This window comes from Centroberyx affinis, unplaced genomic scaffold (genome assembly GCF_046629955.1).
Source record: "Centroberyx affinis isolate AG114_WGS23_722 - 3 ecotype Tasmania unplaced genomic scaffold, CSIRO-AGI_Caff_v1 ptg004685l_1, whole genome shotgun sequence".
In the NCBI taxonomy this organism is placed as follows: domain Eukaryota; kingdom Metazoa; phylum Chordata; class Actinopteri; order Beryciformes; family Berycidae; genus Centroberyx; species Centroberyx affinis.
The window spans coordinates 46,395-56,987 of NW_027282265.1; the positions used below are offsets into that span (position 1 = coordinate 46,395).

The 10,593-nt window shown below is 44.6% G+C and overlaps 1 protein-coding gene across 1 annotated transcript; it reads left to right on the plus strand.

Moving 5' to 3' along the window:
* Positions 1-698: 698 nt before the first annotated feature.
* On the plus strand, positions 699-10,377 carry LOC139665838 (casein kinase I-like). The gene is made up of 10 exons (XM_071544840.1): positions 699-789; positions 958-1,068; positions 1,967-2,115; positions 4,290-4,518; positions 5,325-5,495; positions 6,640-6,788; positions 7,759-7,957; positions 8,357-8,496; positions 10,114-10,175; positions 10,271-10,377. The coding sequence occupies exons 1-9, from the start codon at positions 714-716 to the stop codon at positions 10,144-10,146; spliced, it is 1,257 nt and encodes a 418-aa protein (XP_071400941.1). The 5' UTR covers positions 699-713; the 3' UTR covers positions 10,147-10,175; positions 10,271-10,377.
* Positions 10,378-10,593: the final 216 nt, after the last annotated feature.

Consider the following 10,593-nt stretch of genomic DNA (forward strand, 5'->3'; position numbering starts at 1 on the left):
CCAGGGGACTCGGTCAGAAATTGGGAGTTTATGCAAATCATCTGTACACAGGACTGTAGCCTATACTCCTTTTTGAAGTGGGTTGAAAGAGTGTGTGAGTTGCTGATCTGACCCCCCTCGCAGCGCTGAATAAATCATGTTACACAGCTATACTCTGCCCTCACCTGCTCCCCATACACTTCATACACACTTCGTTATCCAGACGTAGGTTATCCTTGAGTCTTGTGGAGGAGTGATGGGTCTAACTCAACAAAACGTCTGATCCTGTGTATTGAGAAATGGAAATATGTGGCTTAGTTCACTCAGCGCTTTTAGTAAACAAAGCGTTTGTTTTCACAGTGGTTTTTCAGTCAAGTCAAATCTCTTTATCTAGCATTTTCCTCCCCAGTTCCAATGGTCCATCGCACCCAACTCAGTCTACACTGCATCCCAGTTTCTGCTTAAATCTTTCTCTCTTCCACTTTTTATTCTTTCTCATCTCTCCTGTCGATTTTCTTTTGTTCATCCGAGCTTCCAGTTTCTTTTCTTTTCCACCATACAGCAGCACCAAGGGCCTGGAGCTTAAAGTTTGAACTGTGCAGCTTTGCACCGCAGCGTCCTTCTCCTCTATTGATTGCTACAGTGATTGATGACAGCTTGTTTGTGTGTGTGTGTGTGTGTGTGTGTGTGTGTGTGTGTTTGCCCTCATCAGTGAGTTGAAAAGCCCAGGAGCCATGGAGTTGAGGGTGGGAAACAAGTACCGCCTCGGGAGGAAGATAGGGAGCGGATCCTTTGGAGACATTTACCTCGGTGAGACTTTGGGCTATTTCGGGTTTGTGTTGTGAAATTCATCCATACATTGTGAACACTTAGATCTCTTATCTCTTAAATTTCCCAGCTTAAACAGATCCCAGTTGTGTTGGAAGAGATCGATGCGCTGTATCTGTGTAGTAACGTCTCTCTCGTTGCTCCCTTCAGGTGCTAACATCGCTACGGGAGAGGAAGTGGCCATCAAGCTGGAATGTGTGAAGACCAAACACCCACAGCTCCACATCGAGAGCAAGTTCTACAAGATGATGCAGGGTGGAGGTGAGGGGGGCGTTCAGGGGTATTTAGGGGCATTGAGGGGCAAGGAAGGGTGTTTTGGGGTATTAAGGGTCACTTGGGGGCATTGAGGGGAATTTATAGGTGAGAAAATACAAAAAAATACAAAAAAAAGCCTTAAATATAGTGTCTTTTTTGTCATTTTCACCTATAAGTACCTACCAGTTCAAAGTAGAGAGACAGGAAAGGAGGAGATAGAGGAGGATGATATGGTGACAATGGTCTTGGGTCGGATTCAAACCCAGACCCACCAGGACTGGACGCCACTATAATAAAGGCTTTTTATTTTTCTAAGGAATCACCTTTGATTTTTTGCATAATGTTTGCCATTGAGACTGGCCCAAAGTCCCAATGAACACCTCTCTGTTCTACAGCAGCGTTCCTATTTGTTTCTGTCATTTATGGGCCTTGAGGGGCATTTAGTGTTGTTTAGGGGTATTGAAAGGCATCAAAAGGCATTTAGGGGTGTTAAGGGACTATTATGGGCATTTAGGGGCCTTGAGGAGCATTTAGGGGCAGTGAGGGTCGTTTGGGGGCATTAAGGGGCATTTATAGGGTTGCTGAAGCATATTAAGGGTCATTCTGGGGCATTGAGGGAAGTTGAGGTGCGTTGAGGGACATTCAAGTGTATGGACGGGATTTGGGGAGCATTGAGGTGCGTTCAGGGGCAGTGGGGTACATTGAGATGTTGGATGTTAATAATGGAACTAACATTTGATTTTACACCAGACAAACAGTCAAATATAGCAGTGAAAACGCAGCACATCAATGAAAACTGGTGAATTTTAACCCATGTATTGTTTTCCAAGTTATTAAGCAATAGGTGAACAAGTTTCCTCTAACCCCCCCACCCCCTCCTCCCCCTCCTCCCCCTCCTCCCCAGTGGGAATCCCGTCCATCAAGTGGTGCGGGGCGGAGGGCGACTACAACGTGATGGTGATGGAGCTGCTGGGCCCCAGTCTGGAGGACCTGTTCAACTTCTGCTCCCGCAAGTTCAGCCTGAAAACTGTCCTGCTGCTGGCCGACCAGATGGTGAGACGGATCAATCACACTCTAAAAACCCAGGGGTTCCTCAGGGGGTTCCTCTGAGATCCAGTCAGAGCCAATAAACACTTTATGGAAAAAGAAAGAAGAACCCCCTAATGTTAGAGTTTCATGGAAGCAGCGTCAGGGTTCATGAAATCTTTAAGAAGGGGTTCATCAAGGCACCGTCTTGGGGTCCTAAAGGTTCCTCAAGTCTTTTTGATGGAATCCAAACTTTTTACACTTATTCTATAGCAAGCACCTGCTATGACGATTATCTAAAAACCTTCACATTTCCTTCTCTTTGGACACAAAGAATGATAGTTGTAGATCGTAGAAAGATACAGGTTAAAAGGTGCAATCCTGCATTCCTATTGGACAGAGAGAGATGGTTACGATACTGAATCCTTATGCTCTCATTTTTCTATTGATCCACATCTTCACCCTGATTATTCACTGACAACAACAGCTGAAGTCTGTATGTTAGAAATTGATTGACACATCATTTTTGCAAAGAGATAAAAAATAAGGGATCAAAATTCCAAGAAACCTCATTCAGTTAGACTTTCACAATGCTAATGGGTATTTGAATGGATATTTGAACTTTGCTTGCACACAACATGTTGAGGTCAAATAATCTCGGGTTGGGAAGTTATATACCGATTTCAATAAAAAAAAAAGGACGTGGCTATTTTTAGACGGAAACTAAAAGGATCATTTGAAATGGGAGAATAAGTCTCCTCTAAACCTCTGAGGCTTGTTTCCTGGATCTACACAAAGCTTAATCCCCTGCAGTGTCTTCGTCCATTCAGCTCCTCCACAAAAGTAATTTCTAATCTGGGACAGGGAAGCTCCACAAGACGGCCTAGTCCCAAATCTTTTATGAGCCTTTTTAATCCCTCATATGTCATTCTTCAGTCTATGCTGCCACATTTGTTCTTTTTGTCCCGATTTCTCTTCGCCACTTTGACCTCGTTCCCCTAATCGCCTCCCTCTCTTTCTCTCTCACTGTTGTCCTTCTCTCCTCTCCTCTCCTCTCCCCTCTTCTCCTCTCCTCTCTTCCTCTCCTCTCCTCTCCCCTCTTCTCCTCTCCTCTCCTCTCTTCCTCTCCTCTCTTCCTCTCCTCTCCTCTCCCCTCTTCTCTCCTCTCCTCTCCTCTCCCCTCTTCTCCTCTCCTCTCCTCTCCTCTCTTCCTCTCCTCTCATCCTCTCCCCTCTTCTCCTCTCCTCTCCTCTCCTCTCTTCCTCTCCTCTCCTCTCCTCTCCCCTCTTCTCCTCTCCTCTCCTCTCCTCTCCTCTCCTCTCCTTTCTACAATTAAGATTTTTCCTGCCCCGTAACAGAAAAAGACCTCAATCTATCTGCAGGGAGTTAATGGGGTTGTTGATCAATACCAATGATTTATCCATTACTTCTGTAGCTGCTGAGATTTCTGGCTTTCAAAACTCACTTTCTGGCCCATACTCTGTTTTGGAACAGAAACTCCTCGCCTATTGGGGATTCAAGTCACTCCAAATGTTGCAATTCCGCCATTAGAGGCCGATAAAGGTGACTGATCTGTGTTTATTCATAATTTATACAAATGAGAAAACCTGAAGAAGCAGCAATGTTCGCTCTTATGTTTTTACTTGCATACATACATTGAATAAAAACAGATCAGTGGTGGAAAAAGTTTTCTCATCTTTTACTTAAGTAAAAGTAGCAATACCACAGTGTAAAAATACTCTGTTACAAGTAAAAGTCCTGCATTCAAAATCTTACTTAAGTCAAAGTACAAAAGTATTAGCATCAAAATATACTTAAAGCAACAAAAGTAAAAGTAGTCATTATGCAGAATGGCCCATTTCAGAATCATATATATCATGTTATTGGACTATAATTATTGATGCATTAATGTGTTCATCACTTTAATGTTGCAGCTGGTAAAGGTGGAGCTAATTTTAATTACTTTATATACTGCTGGGTATAAAAAATATATCATAATATATTAGTTGATTTATAATTTGTATTAATAATCTAAATCTGCAAAGTAAAGCTGTCAAATAAATGTAATGGAGTAAAAAGTACAATATTTCCCTCTGAAACGTAGTGGAGTAGAAGTTACTTCCATTTTACCTTTACTTCATGAAAGGTGTTAGATCACGTAATGCTCCTTTAAACCCGACTCCCCCGTCTGTCCGATGCAGATCAGCAGGATCGAGTACATCCACTCCAAGAACTTCATCCACAGAGACGTGAAGCCGGACAACTTCCTGATGGGTCTGGGCAAGAAGGGCAACCTGGTCTACATCATCGACTTCGGCCTCGCCAAGAAATACCGTGACGCCCGAACGCACCAGCACATCCCCTACCGCGAGAACAAGAACCTGACCGGCACCGCGCGCTACGCCTCCATCAACACACACCTGGGCATCGGTGAGGCCGCAGGCACACACACACACACACACACACACACTCACACACACACACACACACACACACACACACACACACACACACACACACAAGCACACACACAAGCACACACACACAAGCACACACAGGCACAGGCTGGCCTAGATACTTTATGTTATAGGAAGGGCTGTGTGTGTGTGTGTGTGTGTGTGTGTGTTCTTCTAACCCGATTTAGTTTGTGTGTGTCTTCCAAAGTCAATACACTTAATGTTTTGCGTCTGTATTGATCAGGACTGGATTCTCAGAACTGCTGCAGCCTTTCCTTTCCTTTCCTTTCCTTTCCTGTCCTGTCCTTCCCTTCCCTTCCCTTCCCTTTCCTTTCCTTTCCTTTCTCCTCTCCCCTACTTTCCTTTCCTTTGCTTTCATTTCCTTTGCTTTCGTTTCTCCTCTCTCCTTCTTTCCTTTCCTTTGCTTTCCTTCCCTTTGCTTTCGTTTCTCCTCTCCCCTACTTTCCTTTCCCTTCCTCTCCTCTCCTTTCTTGTCCTCTCCTCTTCTCTCCTCTCATTCCCTTTCCTTTGCTTTCCTCTCCTCTTTTTCTTTCCTTTCCTTACTATCCTCTCTCTTTCATTATACTGCTTCCTTACTCCTTTCCTCATTTCCTTTTTTCCTACTTCCCTTCTCCATTACTTTTCTCATCCATCCATCCCTTATCGACACTTGCTTCCCCTTATTTACTATTTACTATTTTGCTGTTTCATTCTCCTCTTTCCCCCCTCTCCCTCTCTCTCTCTCTCTCTCTCTCTCTCTCTCTCTCTCCCTCTCTACAGAACAGTCCAGGCGGGACGACCTGGAGTCTCTGGGTTACGTCCTCATGTACTTCAACCTGGGCTCTCTGCCCTGGCAGGGCCTGAAGGCCGCCACCAAGAGGCAGAAGTACGAACGCATCAGCGAGAAGAAGATGTCCACGCCCATCGAGGTGCTGTGTAAGGGATACCCATGTGAGTAGAGACGCCCATGTGAGTAGAGACGCCCATGTGAGTAGAGACGCCCATGTGAGTAGAGATGAGACACATCAGACTCTAGTGATGGGAATCTGATCGCTGCTGCAGCAAATCGTAATAGGAAACAATAAAGAAAAAACAAAACAACATGAGTAAGAATAGAGAAAAAGGGGAGGCGTTAAACATAATCCAGAGGTGTGACCCAATTCAGTCTCAAGTCTCAAGTCAAGTCCAAGTCTAAATGTAGAACAGCAAGTCAAGTCAGAACAAATCAAGAGTCCAGTATCAATTTAATATCTTAAAGAAAACTAAATATCTAGGACTTTTCAATGCAATATGGTTTTAATAGGATAAAAACTTGGTAAGAGCATCATGAGTTTGATTTCTATAATCAGTTTCAACTTCAATAAATTCAATCATTCCATACAAATTCAGAAAACAGAATTTAAATTCAGTCGTCTGCTGGAACAAATCTCATCACTTTCAATCTGAGTCATTTACACAAACACAAGATCTCAAGTCGAGACTTTAGAAACCTTTTCAAGTCTTCAAAGTACAAGTCGAAGTCAAGTCCCAAGTCACCAGAACCCAAGTCAAGTCAAGTCTCAAGTCTTCTCTTCATGCATCAAGTCTCTTGGGCTTTTTAGTGTTAAGTAGACATATATGGTGGCTGTCCAGTGAAAGCCTTACATCTCCAAAATGTCAACGTCTCAGGAACTAAGTTTTCTTAGTTTTCAGCTTGACCACCGGCATTTTTCAGTTTATCCAATGGGTTTTTTTCGGGGTTTCATAAGGGTGGTAGAATTTTCTCAACCCATAGAGGAACATGTAATCCTTCAGTTGAAGTTAAAACATGAAAATCATCAAGGTTGGAGTTATGAATCACATCACATGAGACCAGCGATATGAATGAGAAGTTTGAAAATGTAGGAATCAAAGTGAGAGTAGATGGGAGATTTGGTTTCCTCATGGATGGCATCATTGGTGCCGCTGCTCTATGGACCGAAAAATCAACTTTACAGTCGATTGCTTTCACGTAACTTGGCTTTGAATTCCTGGGCTTCTGCAGTATTGCTGTCATATGTTTTTTCTTCCCATAAGGCTTGACACTGTAGCTCACCTGTCTGTGTTTTCCTCCCAGCTGAGTTCTCCACCTACCTGAACTTCTGCCGCTCCCTGCGGTTCGATGACAAGCCGGACTACTCCTACCTGAGGCAGCTGTTCAGGAACCTGTTCCACCGACAGGGCTTCTCCTACGACTACGTCTTCGACTGGAACATGCTCAAGTTTGTGAGTGGCTTGTCTACAGTTCATTCCTGTCACACTCAACCTGCACAATGTAACAGTTATAGTTAACCAGCATGACACCGTGAGTGTAATACTTTTTCAAAATAGCTTGAGTGTGGAGGTTCAAAGCTCATCATGTAAGGGTGCGTTCACATCAAGCACGAGTGGTTAGTTCAGTTCAGTTCAGTTTATTCACAAATCAGTTAAATATAAGTACAATCATATGAGACATAATGGAGATATGTGAAATGGGACACCCTGATAAGCTATCTGAAGCTTGAGAATAGGGGCCCAGACACTAAGCAGATAGTATTTAAAGTATATGTTTACTAACACGTCTAGATTTGAAAAAGTGCATGTATTATACAGTAACACTTACAACCTACAAAACACCTAAGACTAACCTAAGACCCTAAAAAGTACTACTAAATGGACATTTATTCCATCAGTCTAAACATTGATTGAATAGGTAAGATACAATAAGTAGAGACATATGGCAAGTGGAAATAACAGAACAATTTGAATGGATTTCGGGGTAGAGTAACTAGTTTAGTCCCCAGCCGTTCAGTTCGAACTCTTGACTGTTTACTCTTTTAGTTCAGTTTGTCTGGGCAGGTGAGAACTATGCCATTCAAACACCAAATGGAACCAAATACCGTGAAATATAGTTGGTCTCGGTCCTCTTCCAAGAACTGCAGCAAGCCTTGTTAAGAACTAGAATATAATCTGAACCAACTACAGCTAACGACCCCAAAACACAAGGGTTTATGGGTATAAAGAGGTGGATCTCATGGACCAAATAAAACAAACTGTAGGTGTGATTGCACCCTTAGTCTTTCTCCATCCACTGTTTGTGATGAGATTCCCAAAGCTTTCAAGCCTAGAAACACCTTTCTGACTGGAGATCACTGCCTGCCTGTCTCTACAGAACCTGGGTGGACACTCACATCTATACCGTCCCTCTCTGTTTCAGGGAGCCAGCAGGACAGCGGAGGACGGAGAGAGAGAGAGACGGGAGGGGAAAGAGGGGGAGGAGCGAGCAGGAGGAGGCCAAAGAGGAGCCGGAGGTCGAGCGTTGCCCCCCGGTCCGAACCCCGCGGCCGCCAACAGGGTTAGGAACGGACCGGACGCCGCCGCCGCCAACCCGGCCTCCCGCGGCGTCCAGCAGTCAGGTCGGTCCCGCAGGCAAACAGGAAGGAACTGTGTAAACATAGGGGTGGAAAAAACGAGGTAAACCAGCCAAGTGCCTGCTGGGTAGAAAGCTGCCGCATTTTCCCCCGGCCGCCTCTGAAAAGATGGGAGGCTCTTTTAAATCTGCAGGTTATGCAAATTCAATCCTCCCTGGACTTTGTTGCATGGTGCTGAAATATTCACAAGCAATAATCCTTGACTGATTTTTGCCATAAGAAATACTTGCTGTGACTTTGAATCTAGTGGAAGACAGGAAAAATTATCATCCTTAGCGTCCTTAGCAGGGTTTAGGCTTACATATGAAGTGTGTGTGTGTGTGTGTGTGTGTGTGTGTGTGTGTGTGTGTGTGTGTGTGTGTGTGTGTGTGTGTGCCCGTGCAGGTAACCGCTCCCCCCAGGCGGCGTCCCGTGCCGAGCGAGAGAGGAAGGTGGCCATGCGGCTGCACCGCGGAGCGCCCGCCAACGTCTCCTCCTCTGACCTCACCGCACGCCTCGACCAATCACGCATCACTGCATCACAGGTAGGTGAACAAACCCTGAGATTGTGTTGCCGGGGCGATTTCAGTGCAGTTGAGTTTTTTTGTCTTTCTCACTCAAGAATTGATCGAATTAAGTTGTGACACAAAAAAGCCTGTAAAAGAGCAAATAGTCCATTCATCTAATTGCTTCAGCTTTGATACTAGCTGTCACTCATGCCCCAAAGCCCCTTTATAATTGGACTATTCTAATTGGTCTGATGTGAGATTGTAGGTGAAAATTCTTCCTTTCTGTCTGATTGGCTGTTGACGAAGCCTCTGTCTCTTAGCAACGACAGCAGCCTCTCTGAATGTCCAAACTCTTTGTGCAAAGTCTTCACACCGCCTTTCAAAAGATCTTATACTACATGCTACAATAATTTTGGTGTTGCAAAGTGTTAGTGAATTGAGTCCAGTCTCTATTTGCATGACCTCGTCTACAAATATTGTCTATTGTGTGGGCAAAATAATGAGATTTGCATATAATTTACATATGCATGACCATGACAGGTGCAAAGAGGCTTTATTTTTTGACCAGCGCTAGTAGCAGCTTTCCATTCATTGCACAAGATTAGTGAATAGCACGGCTTTCTGATTTGATCATTTTGGAGAAATAACGCATGGTCTTCCCTGCAGAAACCTTTATATTAGTGAATCTGGGCCCACGTTTCTCTAAAACTTCCTGAAACTTTTTTCTTCGCTAGCATCAAAATTTGTGAGGGAAAGACCAAAAGCTCTCACTATGGCTAAGAGAGGCTATACCTAATCTATACCTTTACCTTTACCTGGATACTGTAACAATGCAACAGTTAGCATGCAGTGTGTGAAAAATATGAAAATACTACTGTCACGGGTAGGTGTGGTGAGGACCCAAACGCAGGACAGCGATGCAGGTGGTGATCAAAAATCCCCAGACTGGGAGTTTAATGCACAAATAGCAGGTGACACAGGAAACCAAAAAACAAGCGCTCTACACAAACTGACACCAGTAACAGAACATAATACAGAACAATGAACCGACAAAGACTGACTGGGGAAACAAGACTAATATACACATGGGGTGATTACAAATGAGGTACAGGTGTGTGGGAGCAGGAGCTGGGGGAGAGAGGGAGCCACACCCACACTACACACTGACAGACAAACCAGGAGGCGGAGACACAAGGGAGGCAGGGAACACAGAAAGAAACACACAGGCCGGTCATGGCCGAACCATGACAACTACAGTATATATACATGTACTGAAATGTCACTTTCCACATGTTGAAAATATGATGAAACTTCAGCAGATTAACTGTAAACTACACTTTGGCCCAAACAAAGCAGTTTATTTAATCCACTAATTTCCAGTAGTTTTCAGTGTTTTCCCAATGTCTCAAATCAAACCTGGAAAAAAAATCACGTGCATCCTAATATTTTCAGTATACTGATGTTGGTTGAAATTTCTGCATACAAGACCATTTTAAATTCAGTGCATAGAAACAGACTACTGATCACACATGTACCATTCAGTGTTTGGACGGGGAAGTGTCCTTCTTCCCTCTCTGTCTCCTCCAGGTAGCCTCCTTCCCTGCTTGTCTCCTTGTCTCCTAACCCTCTCATCCCCCCCCCCCCCACATGCAGGTCAGTGTGCCGTTTGAACATCTGGCGAAGTGAGCTCCTCCTGGCCTGCAGGTCACTGGCAGGTACGGACATGTCTGATGTTTAGCCAACCAGGAGAATGTTTTATGGAAGGTGGGAAGTGACGTTTCTCTCCCTTGTTTCCTTGTTTGTGCTTCAGCAGCTGCTGCAGGGTATCAAATACCCCCTCACGTACTTTTCAAACGGTTGGATGAAAACATGAATGAATGGACGAAGAGAAAAGAAGCGAGAGTTGCAGGCCCTTCGAAGGGGGATGGAGGCGTCAGTGTGTCTGTCAGTATGCTTTGTGAACACTGGTGACCAGACGAAAGCTGAGATGGAAACCAGCGGGAGAAACTCTGGGCTGGAACTGGTTGATAACTGCTTTTTGGGGGGCGGGGGGGCGCGGCTGGAGGAGGGAGGGGTCAAAACAACATCAGGCCCCGCCCCTTCTTTGCTCATTTTCACCTGCCCATCGACTCA